General features: G+C 41.2%; 1 protein-coding gene across 2 annotated transcripts in view; it reads right to left on the reverse strand.

The window, feature by feature from the left end:
• The window catches only part of MITF (melanocyte inducing transcription factor), a 105,944-nt gene that overhangs the window by 13,483 nt on the left and 77,382 nt on the right, over positions 1–15,079 (reverse strand). Inside the window, exons 3-5 of one of the 2 annotated variants that reach the window (XM_080350554.1) lie at positions 6,118–6,345; positions 4,895–4,978; positions 3,456–3,551 (exon numbers count right to left, since the gene is read on the reverse strand). In XM_080350554.1, the coding sequence (XP_080206680.1) occupies positions 3,456–3,551; positions 4,895–4,978; positions 6,118–6,345 (408 nt within the window). The remainder of the gene's footprint in view (positions 1–3,455; positions 3,552–4,894; positions 4,979–6,117; positions 6,346–15,079) is intronic. The other variant, XM_080350555.1, reaches the window with a different exon arrangement.

The following is a 15,079-nucleotide window of genomic DNA, read 5'->3' on the forward strand; positions in this document are numbered from 1 at the left end:
ACTGAGGCACATCTTTTGTTCCCAATTATATTCCAGGTCCCAAAGGAATAAAATTAGTTGAGTTGTAAGGTAAGACCAGTAATAATTAGTGCAGAGTTTAGGGAACTGGAAAGGGAAGAGGATTCCTATGCTGAGGGCGTTGGTTTGAGATGGACAGGTTGGTGGTGCTGTGTGCACACACAAGCAGCCACTAGGCTGACTTGGGGAAAAAAAACCCAAAACCAAACACAGAAGAGACTTATAATGTGCACAATGCAGCAACACCCAGGCATCGGAAGAAACTGGAAAAAATTAAACATTGTTTGCACACTATTTCAGTTCTAACCTATTAAGACAGTAGAGACTTTCATCCTTTTCCCCACCTGCAAAGCAACAGGAAAGTGTTCAAAACCCCCACAGCCATTTCATTGGGAAGACGAGTTTCAAAACTGAGAAAGGCACAGAATTTGATGTCTTTTTTCTAGTGCTAAGAGGGCTCCTTCCCTACCTTCACCAAACTCTAGCATCTCTCCAACTTAAATATGCTTTTCTTAAGGCTTTGTTAGCCACCTCTGGCAAAGAAGAAATTTAAATACAGTGTCATTCAGAACACCCACCTTTACCATCCCAAAAAATAAATGAAGAGTAGCTCATACCAGGCTTAGCTTATTATGTTAATTTAAATAGGATAGTCTAAAGGCCTTCATTTGTGAGATTTCATACTTCTAGGCCTTGGCTTTACAAGGTGTACAAATTACTGCTTTTATATAACAGAAATTTCAAATACAGTAGTTATTCCTGCAGACTCGTTATAGCGTACAATTGGGGGAGTCTGAGGTTTTCTCTTCTCCTCCATCACTCCAACAAAACAAGCACCCACATTAAGGTCATTTGGGCTCTATACAGATCACTGAGACATGAGCTGTCTGATCAACAAGGCTGTTTCTGAGGTATCAGTACATGCTGGGAGGGGTTTCTGTTCCCCATCTCAGGCAGCCTATAACATATTGTGTTGTTCCCTTGCCTACGAGCACACGCTCAGCAACAGTCCCTGAAATAAGATTCTTCTCTGTTTCTGGAGTTTAACTTCCACAGAAAAGTCACATTTAGACATGAAGCTCCACATACTCACACAGCTTTCTGTGCCAGACTCTTGCTAAAAATTGATTAGTTGGATAAATTAGTTGTCATCTCAACCTGAGACAAAGGAGCACTTAACATAGTACCTACCAACTCCATTACTACGTTGTATCTACACAAATCTTGGCAAACTAGTGACCATTTTGTGATGCCTTTCACCACAGAAGCAAAGCCAGTTAACTTGTGACCCAATACCAAAGTTTACAAACACTTCCACAAGCAGTATATTGCAATAAGCCCTTTTCCATTAAGAGGTACTTGGAAACTTCCCTTTGCTTGCTCTAGACAGAAATATCTGATTTTTCTTATCAATTAAGTATTGTTACCAAATGCAACAAACTGGTCCTTTTGTTCTTTGTTGGTTATGGAACAATAGCAGCCTTTGTTGTAGTCTCAGCACAGCTATTTATAGGTTGTGTCTCTTTAGAGACCATTTCCTCTCTTAATTTCTTCCACCTCTACTTAGCTCAGTCTGCAGACATTAATTCCTTATTAGTAAAATGTTGGGTGATTTAAGACCTAAACACTGTTCCAAAAGAAAAGTGTCTGTTACGTCAGGTTCATTTTTTTCCCAACCAATTGTTGGGAATCTTTGTTCCAATTTCTTCAGGATTGGTACCAGGTTAATTCAGGGACTGAAATACGCTTTTTGTCTCCAGCAATTTAAATGTATTAGTAAAGAAGTCTCAATTCTATTATTCCATATCTTTATTTTTACGGGCTTTACTACATATAGTGGGCAATTTATGAAATTTCACAGCAAACATGGATCAGGCAGTCTTCACAAGGCTTGTTGTCACACAACAAGCAGGAGAGATGCAACTACCCTAAAGATTGACTACATGGACTCCTTGAACCAAAAGAACGCAGAGTACCATTATGTGCTTGTCTGGAAGCAAAGAGCCACTGCTGGGGTCCCTGTGAAATGAGACAGGAAGAAAAGCACAGAGAAATCCAAGTTCCCTCCAATTTAATAGGTCCCAATTCAATTAAACTTCAGAGCAAGGACTCCAGAAGAAGCTGAACCCTCAATTAAAACAAACAAACAAAAAAAGGTAATTAAGTTGAAAACTAACTTTTCACAGGTTATAAAGTTTTCCTCTCAAATTCCAGGACAGATGCACTTTTCAAGATTAAAGGCAAATTCATTCTTTCTGGTGGAGCTCACTCCACTGTTATTTCCCCGTCTGCTCAAAGGGCGCTATTTAGCAAGGGATGCTGATGGGCCGTTTCCTGCGGCTTCCACCACATCTCCGAAAGGGCTGTGGGAATCTGTGGGAGCGCAGGACTAGGTTAACATGACATCAGATGAGTACTGTCAGCAAATGTAAATCTATGCCACAAAAATCGATGCTATGTGGCAAGCTGTAAATTTTGGCACTAGATAAAAAAGAAACAGATGCCAGCCCTGGCAGACATCGACTCAGCCAGATCTAACAGCACTTAAGCCTAAGGCAAAAAATTCACTGGAGCTACCCTCCACAAAAGATCAAAATCAGATTATGCCAGAAGTATGATTACATTAATGCTCACAGCAATGTGAACCAGCAAAGAGAAAGAGAACTCAGAGCCAACCTGCACCTCCCCTCACTCAACGACTTTTCCACCCCTGTGTTCTTGTCTTTTCTCACAGGCTTCCTATGTCCCCTTCCATTGTTCAGTTTTAAAGCTTCTTTATTCCTCCCCATTTTGTTTGTTTGGAAGCTGTGGTGGGTTTTTTGTCCTTTTGTTGTTGTTTGTTTCATTTGGTTTTGTTTTGTTTGTGTTTTTGTTTGTTTGGTGGTTGCCCCTCTCTAAATTTTGTACATCTTTGCTGTCATCTAGCTATGGACTTCTCTGCATTTGAAATCAGGTTAAAACTATGATATTAGAGGCAGCAGCTAAAGTAGAGCATTTCTGAACAGGGATGTTAACACATGCTTAAGCATGGTGTACAATTTCTTACTTGAATATGAGAAGATACAGAGACCTGGGGTCCCAGGGGTTCATTCTAGGCTTTCTGAAGCCAAGTATAATGTTCATGGCGATCTTTAATGTCGATGGTTCTGAGTTCACCCGTTAGCTCAGTTCACCCTGTTACAAGAACTAACTTTGAAATAAGAAAAGCAAAATTGTCCTTTGCATTCCCTCAAGCTGATTCCAGCTTGTGTTCTTAGTTCATGTTTTTCATTGCAAATGTATACCTTGAGCTCTTCAAAGAAAAGCTAATTACAGTCTATGGGACAGTACAATAACTACTTAATTGTTTGGAAAAAAAGTCATGCTGCAGTTTTGTGTTCTCTCAAGGAAAGACAATTAAACTTAACAGGGAAACAAGAAGGAAAGGACCATTGTACCGTATTTGCCATTTGCAGGGCTGGGTCCATCAAGCCAAGGATTTCTTCATTGTAACTTGACTCCAGACTAATTATGTCATCGATCACATCATCCATCTGCAGCAGAAAAGGTAGACAAAGAAAAACAAACCAGTTATCAAAACCACGAGGATACAGAGGCCTGACACCAGGCTTGAACCACACATCGGTTCTGCAGCACAGACGCCAGCAGAGCCGCCTGTGCAGCTTCACCGCGCTCCAAAACCAACCCCTCAGCCCTGACCCCCGAGATCCAGCCAGGTCACGACAATGCTGAGGTTTCACAGTCTAACCCGCTCCTCCCACCAGCAGCACCTGCCCACGGACACACTGTTCCTCCAGGAACAGCAGAGGAGAGAGATATCTACCATAGAACAAGCTGCGCTAAAGACATGAATCCCCCTTCCCCAAGCAGCACTGTCTGCATCGCTCCCACCTCTGCCCCCTAGTTTTGGGGTCAAAACCCACATACAGACAGTACTGCCCGAGCCCCGGGCACTCGCCGGGGAAGGAGAGGGAACAAAGGTTCGCTGCTGGGTGACAGGCTGCCTGCCCTCGACAACAGAATCCCTTGGATTCACATGTGCCATACGCCCTTGCAGGATGCACCACCCGAGAGCAGCTCGGAGATGATTTTAGGTGGTGCAAGCCATCTTCTTGCTGGGGCTGGGAGGTGCCTCCATAATGTCCTGCACTGTCACGAGAAATAGAGCCCTAAAAACAACCATTGCAGGTGCTCCGAACTGTCCTGCAGGATTGACTACCTCCTTTGCCTTCACTACAAAAAAGGAGCTTAAATGACAGCCATCTACAAAATCAATGCATAAAGTTGATGGTAGAAATAGTTTTATATTGTATATTTTGTATCAGCTCAAGAAAGTGTCGTCAGAATGAATTACACTGACTGGAAACAAGGGCAAGAAAGGAACTAAAAGTTACAGCTCATATCCAAAGTTTTGTTAGATGTAAAAAACCTTTAGTAGTTTAAAAAAGAAAAAAAAGAAATATGACTACTGAGGACAAATTACCACCGATGGATTAAAGTCTTTGCACACCATCTTTTTTAAATGCAAATGCGATCTGCATAGAAATGTCTTGGAAACTATCAGGACACGAAAACATCAGCGCAATCTTGGGAAAACTGCATTAGAACAGATTTCCTGATATGAGATCTAACGCATGGTTGATATGTTGTTCTGCTGCAGTGCTACAGAGCTAAGAAAGCATGAGCCCTCTTCAGATGTCTTAATGCCCTTTTGATACCAATGCTAATAAACAACTTTGTTGTTTTGTTCCTTAAATATAACTTAGGTTCAGCTTCTTAAAGATACTAAGGGGGAAGTTTATTCTTCGACATAACTTCAAAGAAACATGCTCAATAGAAAGGGGACCTGTGCTCCACCTCCTGTGTCATCCAGTACCTGCATGCATGATGCTCGTGAGTGTGTATTCAGAGCCGGGCACTCACTCTCAACCCTGCTTTGCTCTTCAAATTTATAAAATCCCTGCAGAAATAAAAAGGAAATAAAAGAAGAAAAAAAAAAAAAAAAGAAAAGAAAAGAAAAAGCAAAGCATGGATCTGAGTTCATGGCACAGTCTCAGTCCCAAAAGGAGCACAATCGAAACAGTGTCATGCACACGTGTGCCTGGTGACACAGCAAAGTGAAGCTGTAAATATTCTTGAGGGAAAAAAAATATTTGGGTACAACTGGGATGGCAACAACTTTATTTTCTTTTGAACCTATGGAGCACAAGTAATTTCTCTTGTGTGTGCAAAATACACTCTGTAATAACTTTCTCAAAGTTGCATAGCATTTTGCTCACAGAGCGCTTGTGTATTAAAAATCTGGCACAAAGGCTTGTGGAGGGAGGATGGGGGAACATGAGGAGCTCTACAATTGTCTCCCATTTGTCATGTAAAAAAAACCAAAAACATCAACATGATTCTTACACTTGTTAACACCTTTCAAATCATCTTCCTCTGGCACCTGAGCACACATGTAACATCCAACTAAGATTTTTGCCAGGAAAGATTGAGACAAAGTTGCTAAGGACTTCTAGGTATAGGCTAATGAAGTCTTATATTTGCAGCACTGAGCTCATCACGAAGCAGCAATCAGTAACATTTTAGGGTATATTATCTGGGAAAATTTGCCTTCCAGCTAAGCAAGAGACTTGCTCAAATTTAACTGTAAAAATACCTAAAATATCTCAAAAAGCTTTGCGTTTTTCGGTTATTTTTGCTATGCTCTTTGCTCTTTCTGCAAAAATGAGCCATAAATAACATTATTCCAGAAAGCTACAGCTTACAAAACAGCTTTGTGTTCTCCAAAGGTCAATTATTCACTGTATGCATGAAGCAAGGCACGGGAAAAAAAAGTAGTAGTTTTTAATAAGCATAAACCAGCTAAAATAGTTCAAAAAAGTGGAAGATAGAGGGACACAGGTTTTTTTGCCAAAATGTTTTATGCAAACCTATATTAATCAGGCAGACACAGAGGTAGCAGTTTTATTTTCAAAGTGAACAGCCCAGAAAAGCGGATAAAAATAACATCTTAACAATAAGCAAATACGGTTTAAACCAGAAAGTAAGCCGACTGCAATTCCACTTTACTGAAGAATAAGCACAGCGAGAGCGTATTACCTCCTTCTCGCAGTTGGAGTTCAGGGTGAGCATCGCCATCGGACTGTTGGGCGCGCTGCTGCCAGTTCCAGGTGGCATGACGTGGTCACCGGGCTGGTTGGGACACGGCAAGCTCAGGGCTTGGTTGGCATGTTTGTTTGCGAGGGTGGTGGAGAGGTACTGCTTCACCTGCTGCCGCTGGGCTTGCTGGATGTGGTACTTGGTTGGGTTCTCAAGGTGAGTCTGCACCTGTATGACACAAATGTTAAAAATGCCTTATTGTTTTACAACATCATTATATGCGCTATCAATTTGAGCTATACATTTGGGACATACACACCAGCTATGCATTTGACTTGGCGTACAAACCTATGCAGCTCCAAGGAAGTCAGCAGCGCTTCACTAATCCACGGTTGGTAACAAGAAATCAGTTTATGAACTAGCGTTTCAGTAACCGAATTATTAACAGTAAACCAATTCCACTTATTCTTCTACAACACGAGATTTCACATGTAAGACCAACGCTCATGTTTTTCAGTTTATACAGAGACTCCAGAACAGTCTGTTCTCCCTTCGGACCTTCAGCTACGCCACATTTCGTTTTCACGAAAAATATGGAGAAACAAGTTGCACTGCAGGACTCATTTTACGCGTTAGTAGCTACCACTTAAAACCAAAGAGCCTGGACTGATATCCTTTATCAGGTGTCAAGTAGCAGAGAGATCAAAAGGGTTTTTGTTGTTATTTTCAGGTGTTTTCTTTGGGTTTTTTTCAGTATTTTGTTGGTTTGGTTTGTTTTTTGCAAATAACACATTGGTTAAAAAAAGGAATATGCAATTTTTTTAACGACAAATTATTTATATTTCAGATATATGCCCTAAAACATATACAAAAAAAGACAACTTGTTTATAAACACATCATGCAAATAAGATGCAAGAAAAGAAGTGTTTCGGCTCAGATCAATCACTGTCCTCAGCAACAGCTATTTTTGTATTTAAGATGAGCTTTTCAGTACTTAGAATTTCTTTACATCCAAAGTACAAAAAACCTCATATCTAACTCCTCTCACACACTCTAAACAAGAAAGAGAAGAAAGGCAGGTTTTTTCCTTGCAAAATTTTCACCATATCCTAGAAAATCTTTGTCACCTTTATTTGACCATTATTGTATTTATCCAAAAGTAGAAAACAAACCAAAATATAGTAATACTCTGAGAAGCCTTTTGGTTTAAAACAGTTCCATTAAAGTGACTTTTGCCACTACAAGCAACCGTGTATGTCCCCCACTTATTTTTTGTGGAAGAAATTAAATAAGGCATACTAGATAGCAGAGGAAATGGGTTTCCTCTATACTATAAGCCTTCTTAGCAACAGGTTTTAAAATAAGTCTGCAATAGCAACTCACCTGATAATGATTATACTCAAGCATTTCCAGCATACTAATAGGTTGTGAGAGAAGCGACTGCAATATCCTTTGGTCTATGCTACTCCGGTTTGAGGGATTCACATATGGCAGCACCATAAACAAGCTACCCCAAAACAGCAGAAGCAACTTGAATGCCACTGTTCAGACTTATAGTAACCTACGCTAATTAGCCACGCATGTAGAGAACCAAACAGTTCACACAGGGGCTCTTCTTGGAAGCTATGCAAGTTTAGCCCTAAGTATTGGTATTAATTTTTTTTCCCTGGCTTTGACGTCATGCTTTTTCATAAACATAAAAGGACCTTTTAAAGTGATGGGCTATCAAAGTCAGATTGACAGTTCGCTCAAGGCTAATTCGCTATTCATCTTTCGTTCCAGTCGTACTAATAGACAATGGTATTTTTCTTTAGCAGTAAGGTTAAAAGTTTTTAAGTACAGAGTAAGAAATAACTGAACAAATACCCTACGAGCCCAACACGTATCCCCTGGCAGTGGGGGCCACCGAGCAAACCCACAGGTTTATACGGTCCTGTCTTCAGCTCCCAGGGCAGCAGCCCCACTGCCCAGGGTTTGGAAAAGCTCCATCACATCCTCAGCCTCCCCTGTGCTTCAGAGCCCATTAATTCTGTCCCAACCTACAGCTGGAAGAGGTTTTCCAGTTCAGGAAGGGTTGAAAATGGGCTAAAGCGTGTCCCAAATGCACGTAGCTGCAGTTCTACCCAGCCACGGTACTCCACGCCGTCCCTACACCTCCCGGAACTTTTTCTTTCTAACCAACTCCTTGACAAAAGCTCATACTTGAGCACAAGCACCAAAAGCTGCTCAACATGCATTATTTTCTAACAAGTCTGCTGAACATGGAGGCACACTTAAGATAGTGTTTCTAGAGAGTTTAATCTGATTTGTTGCACTAAATCTCTAGACAACAAAATACAGAAGTCTGGTGTGATAAGTACAGCACTTGCTTTGCCAGTCCCAAACTGTGTTAGCAATTTTCCCATCACTAGCGGCAAGAGTTATGTTACCCAGATAAGTCTATTTTTCACTAACATTTTCATCTTCTGAGCAGATAAAGATATCAGTAAACTTGTTATTTTCATAACACTTATCTTTGAATATGTTATTTTAAAGCCAAGCCCTGCTTGTCTGACAGAATTTGCACATTCCTTTTCTTTCCCAGGCCCAGATACCACGGCTGTTCTCCCTCGATGCTGCCATGGAGCAAAGCTGCTCCTCCCTGCACACATCTCCTACTGCCCCTCATTGCTCCCAGAAGAAGAATCTGCAAAATTCCAAGATCCACATCACAACTGTGCATCATCAAATATTACATTATTTATAATATATACTATTACACTGAGCTGACTCCACGACAACTTTTGAAACACATACTGCCCAACTGACATAGGATTTTTGTTGGCAAAGTACATACTTACACTTCATGAGAGCATACTTTCCCCAAAATTTTGTTGTATTATTCTACATTAGAATAGTTTGTGTCATTTTGCTAGTCCTTTTTGTTTTTTAATGGGCTGTGCTGCCCTCAGTATGCCAGGGAAGGGAAGAGAAAACAACTTGTGAACCTTAAACAAAGGACCTCCATTCTTTATCAAACTTTTAAGTTGTAGATTTCTACTTAGTACAGAAGTGTAATTATTCTCTGAGAATTTTAATCTTGCTGAGAAGTACGTCCTCTTCGGTACAGGGCAACAGATTGCAGCTGCATTTCAGAAGCACACATTTAGTCATCTCTTACTACACTGGCAACAAGTGACTCTGAGGAAATTAATTTACTGTGAGGCAGGTGTCTGGGCTTCACATCAGCGGCAGCAGAGAAAATGCTCTATTGCCTTTACAGAAAAAATACCCACCAGAAGAACCGTAGTCATTATATACTAGATATACAGAGTTCTCCAAGGACGTGTCACCTTCTCATGCAAGTCCAGTACTGAACCAAAGAAAACAGAGAACTGCCCTTTCTGTCATTAAATTGCTCCGAAATGATGCAAAGGAGAGATACAGGGACTGAACATTTCCTTCTAATCCACAGCTGGTAAAACACACTTTCGCATTTGAACACAAGAACATACAATTTTTCTCCAAACAGAGGAGAATGAGACATAACTATTCTCAGCCCACATGTCGGTGCAACAAGGACAGGAGCTCCCACAGGACAGAAACAGCTTCACACACGTTCCTTCTTGGACAGACGTTCCAGGTTCAACTCTCTCGCCCTGGCCAGTGCGAGGCCTGATAGGTGACAATAGAGGGCATCTGAGAAACTTCAGTTTGAATCTCTGTTGTGTTACTCACTCTCCCCTTGAGCTGCCTTATCAGCTCCATCATCAAAATCTGGTGACAACAACCTTCCTTAGCTAAGTGCTTTTTGTTGAAACTAACTGTCTTTGGCCTAGAAAACCCTTGTCTTCAGTCTCCGCTTCAAAGAGAGACAAACTGTGCCTACTTGAGCAAATGTCCCAAGATGTACCAGTCATGGTCAGCCTGTAGATAAGCCATAAAGCAGTCTTACTTTTTAACAAGCTATCTCACAAGCACAGAGTAAAACAAACCCTAAAATGAAATTCGACTACCCCAAATTTAAACCATAAATAAAAGCTTTGACTTAATTAAAATCTATTTTTGGTCTTCAGCCCCCTTCTTGTCTTTGGAGTGAAGAATAGTTCTTGTTGTTCTTCCAAATTCATGAGACACAAAGTGCAAGAATACGACAATTTATTGGTTTGGATACACTCCCTAAGAAATATGTTTGCATGGGGACATGCGATAAAAATGGAACAACTTGAAACGGAATCCTTTAGATCTCAAACCATCTATCTCCAGGAATCTCAACCCAAGCTTTGCTGTGACATTATTGAGTGGAACATTGTTTTTTGGACATGTTGGTATTGGCGAGCAAGAAGTAATGGAAAGAAGTAATGGACGTATCATCTGCACAACTTTGGAAATTATTTGAGACAAAGTGGCAAAAACAGCTAAATTTATCACACTACAGTAAAATAATTTGGCTACAAGAAACTACAGATCAAGGATAGCCAAGTGGCAGCCTACAGCCTGGCTTCAGCCCAGAAACACCTGGAAGAAGTCTGTACTTTCAATGTGCATTCAGGTGCATTTTCAATGCCCAGAAGGGGCTTTGTGCTAAAACGGCCTCCAACACCAGCCCAGCAGCATCTCCATTCACCTTCAGGGCCTTGCTCCAGGCACTGTTAGAACTGCCACTGCACCACAAGCCAGCAATTCACGCTCTATCCATTCTTGCCATGCTGAACCTGAGCTGGTCGCTTTTTTCTTGGGCTGAAGCACTGAGAAAAGCCGTATAAAGAAATCAGCTCAACTACACCCATATGTAACCCAGTTTAGGCCCTACAAGGCTGAGCCAGGCTGAATAAATTCTGGATGGAGCCACATTAATTACTCAGCACTTGTCCCTCACTCTTTGTGTTATACTGGAGAACAATGTTATCTCAAGCAGGGGAAAGGCTTTCTCACGCCTTCACTAATCTCAACATCTGACTGCTATTTCCAGTGCACACATTCAGTTCAAGTATTTGAGTAGGGGAAAATCAGTTCCTAGGGAACTGTCTGTTAACTTCCACATCAAAAAAACCATAGTAATAACCCATATATGTAGAGGAGTTTTTTCCCAGCCCTTGCGACTGGAGTCAACCAAGCAAACATTTTATCAATGGTTTTCACTAGCTTTAAGCATACATACAATATCAGTGGGAATTTTAGGTATACTTCAGAGCACATTCTTCAAAATCCTTGTATTATATTACACAGTTACAGGACTCCTGAGTAGGCCCACATAATTCCTTCAGTTCGAAAACCTAAAAATACTTCCCACTAAGATGATCAGGAGATCAGGAACTTAAAAACAAAGCGTTGCTGCATGCTGAAGCACAGAGCATACATCTCAAATGATTCCTCTATACAAAGCTAACAAAAGCAACCAAAACAGTAATTCTGATACTTGCTCCTCCTGTCAAGTTTTGCTGGGAATCACTCAGAGACTTAATTTACTAATAACTTGCTAGTGATGGCAAGATGTTGGAACAGTGCTACATTTATTCCTAGGCAGGAAAGCCTATTGGCTTGGCCAGTGTGTTTTGCATAGTATAATCCAGAAATTAAATGGCCAATGATTAAAATAACGGAGAATTTATACCAGTATAAAAATCAGTAGTTAGCTGTGGCTTTACTACCAATCATCCTCTAGGAACACTTCAAGTTCATTAATTACTGCAGGATCAAGATTTGACCCATCATTACTTCTGGATAAAGGTAACAAGGGTAGGTTAGCTGGCCTGTGTTATTCAAATACCTCATGGAGACCCACCTGCACAGGTCTCCTCACCCCCAGGCCTTCCTCTGCTGCATCTTGGTGTTCCCCACTTGTCATCTCCCATGAAGTTAAGCAATGGAGACCTCAAGCCTGTGCACACAAAGCTGAACATGTCCCAAACCCTCCACTGGTGCAACACAAGTGACAAAAGGCCACCATGATGCCAGTAGCTCTGGGCTGGACCCCACCAGCTGGGAAAAAGCATATTCCCATTCCCCAAAGCACACAGAAGGAGATTCTTCTCACCAAAACCACTAAAGCTCCCTGTGAAAGTAAAGCCACACCACTTAATGCTTTATTTGAGCAGAGATAGGTTGAGCACAGGGACATACCAGGGGTTTACAGATGACAGCTAACCAAGGGGAAGACATTTCCCACTTTTTGGGGTTTTTTTGTTGTTTAAATTGAAAGACCGTTTGTCTCAAGTATATTGCCTTAGGATTTACACTTTACAATTACACATAAAATGCTTTCTGGTCAGTTTTCTCAGTTGAATAGAACTTTTTGTTGCTTAGACAGCTAAATGTCATGGGATTTTTAAGAAAGGTTAAAATTCTGTGTCATTTCACAATTTTACCCAATGAAAAAGGATACAAAACCACATCCATGGAAGCGTTTCGCAAGGAGTACAGGCTTCAGCTGGGTCTGCTGCACCAGAAAGCCTGTGCAACACACTAGCACAGGGCTGCAAAGCTGCTTTTTAAAGATGCTTTGACCCATCACTTTCAAGGATAAAAATCCAGCAGCAGCAACAAATTGTTTTCTAGGAGTTTGACTAAAACCAGAAAGCTGTATAAACAGGTGCCTGTCCTTTTGGGCTAGGGAAAACAGAAGATCTGAGGAGAATCACATGAGAAAGAAAATCAACTAGTGCCTCTTGCATTAGGAGTGATTTAAGCTCCTGAAATTTTCTAATCCGGGTTCATATTCTGCAAGTCATATTCACCACAGCTTGATCCACTAAGCCTAAAAATCCTAAATATTATATAAAATTTCAATTATTTCATTAAAATATTGATCATGGGTTATACTGCAATGCCAGGAAGGACCCTTCTACCACCAAACTTGGAACAATCCAAATAATTATCCAGACAACAGTTTAACTCATCCTCAAGACATCTTCCCACGTGAAGCATTCAAACATTAAGCAACGGCATCACCCGTCCCTCCTTTTCTAGATCATATTTCCTGCTCTTTTAGTCCATAACCCATGAAGAGTGGCCAGAAGAACCCTGACCAGAAAGCCCAAGAGCAGGAAAAGGTGAAGGATTAATTGTATTAACTGGGGAATGACAGGCAGGATGAGTTGATTCCAGCATTCTACCTTAGGGACATTGCCAAGGCAAGGAAACATCAGTTAGCACAATAAAACTCCCTGGTTACTTAGCTCACCCAAAACCCCCTCTGAACTTGAAAACCAAGGGAGGTTTGAGATAGTTATGTTATTTAAGATCTGGCATTATGATTGCAGTCTAAGTTGATCCAACAGTCATCTTCAAGCACAAATAATTATGAAAAAGAAAAGGCGCATTGTACAGAATGAACATCATTTATACAACTGGGGGTTGTTTTGCCCATCACCAAAAATTCCTCTGTGTAACATGACTTTTTATCCAAGGGAAAGGCATGAAGCAGACAAAAAGAACAAAGTTTTTGTGGATTAGTATTTAAAAACTGTGCTTTAGCTATAGAAGCACATGACAACAGAAATTAAAGAAAGGTTAGCCAAATTTGCCTAAGGCAACGGGAACTGATGTAATTTGCAGGTTAGTGGCATGCTAGCTGCCATTCCACAAGTGTGGCTTTCAAACAGGATTCAGTTCTTTCAACTCCAGCATTTTATTTTTTTGTTAGGAAACCAGCATTTCAGCTGTTTATTTCCTAACACACATGCCATAAATTTTTAATTTTATACAGTTACTGAGAGGATACCAAAAAGCATTGCAACATTTTAGGACAGACAAGTAATTGACTCCGTAAAATGTCAGACACAAATCTTGTGCTATGATTTCACCTACCCCAGGTGCTTTAGAGCATAAGTATTTTATGACTAACAGGCATTGATACCAGCCACACAACTGCACCTGCCAGGCAAGTTTGAATTATGGAACTGCCACAGTAAAACGCTTAATTGAAACACCTCATATTTATGTCCAGCTCTGCCATCCTTCTCTCTCATAAGGGAGCTGGGCAGCACTCGATAAGCACTGGAGGGTTTGAGATTGTTCCCAGTGGGACGTGAATGACTCCTCCTTACGGGAACTGTCAAAGATTGACATAAAGTTGCTTCCAAAAGCTTTCTTGCAAGACCTGGCATAGAGATGTGAACTCAAGAGGGAGCAGAGTCATAGAACCACAGACATTTCAGCTGCCCCAGAGCCCAAAGCCAGGACAGGCAGCCTGAAGCTATCTCCACTCCCAGCTTGCCCTTGCCAAGCATCTCATAGCTCAAGCACAACTATCCCCCTTCAGTGCAGCCCAAGCAACATCAACGCAAGATTTACCAGACCACTCTAACATAGTTTGCTATCTACATGAAAAAGTCACTTCTGAGAGGTAAAACCATTTGTCTGACTTTATCTTCCTCCTAAGGTTGCCAAGCACAGCGTCCGACAGTGCCACCTTTGACTTGCTGTCACATATTTAGAGCCTGAGCAAGACTATCAGTTACATTTCACAGGGGTTACTAATCCAGCCACCGTTCCAGCCCTCAGTAACCCCTGCTAGACCTGCACAAAGGGGTATTTCACCTCCAGATCTCTGGTTCCCTACAAAACTGCTGGGAAAAACAGTGTCTTAATGACTTCACTCTACTGCAGGGAAGAGGTGCAGAATACCAACCCTTCAAAGGAGGGTCATGACAGGTCAGACTACTACTTAAATCATATCAACCTTCACATGTGTAAAGCATTTAGGCACTCTGGGTCTATTTCTAGACCCCATGCCTGAGACAGCACGCACTTTGATATACAATAGGAGAAATATGAGTTTTTCCTCAAGTCCTGCAATGCCTTGATGGGACAGTTTCCACATGTGAGAAGAAGCATCCTTCTCCACACCTGGTTCTGCTCAGGTGCACATCATTGTGATGAGCGCATCATTGCTCATTTGTCAAATGTGAAGAATACAAATGGGACCGGGTAAAAATACTGGCATCTCTCATAGAAAATGGACAAAGGAGAAAACAGTAA

Source organism: Nesoenas mayeri (assembly GCF_963082525.1).
Source record: "Nesoenas mayeri genome assembly, chromosome: 10".
NCBI lineage: Eukaryota > Metazoa > Chordata > Aves > Columbiformes > Columbidae > Nesoenas > Nesoenas mayeri.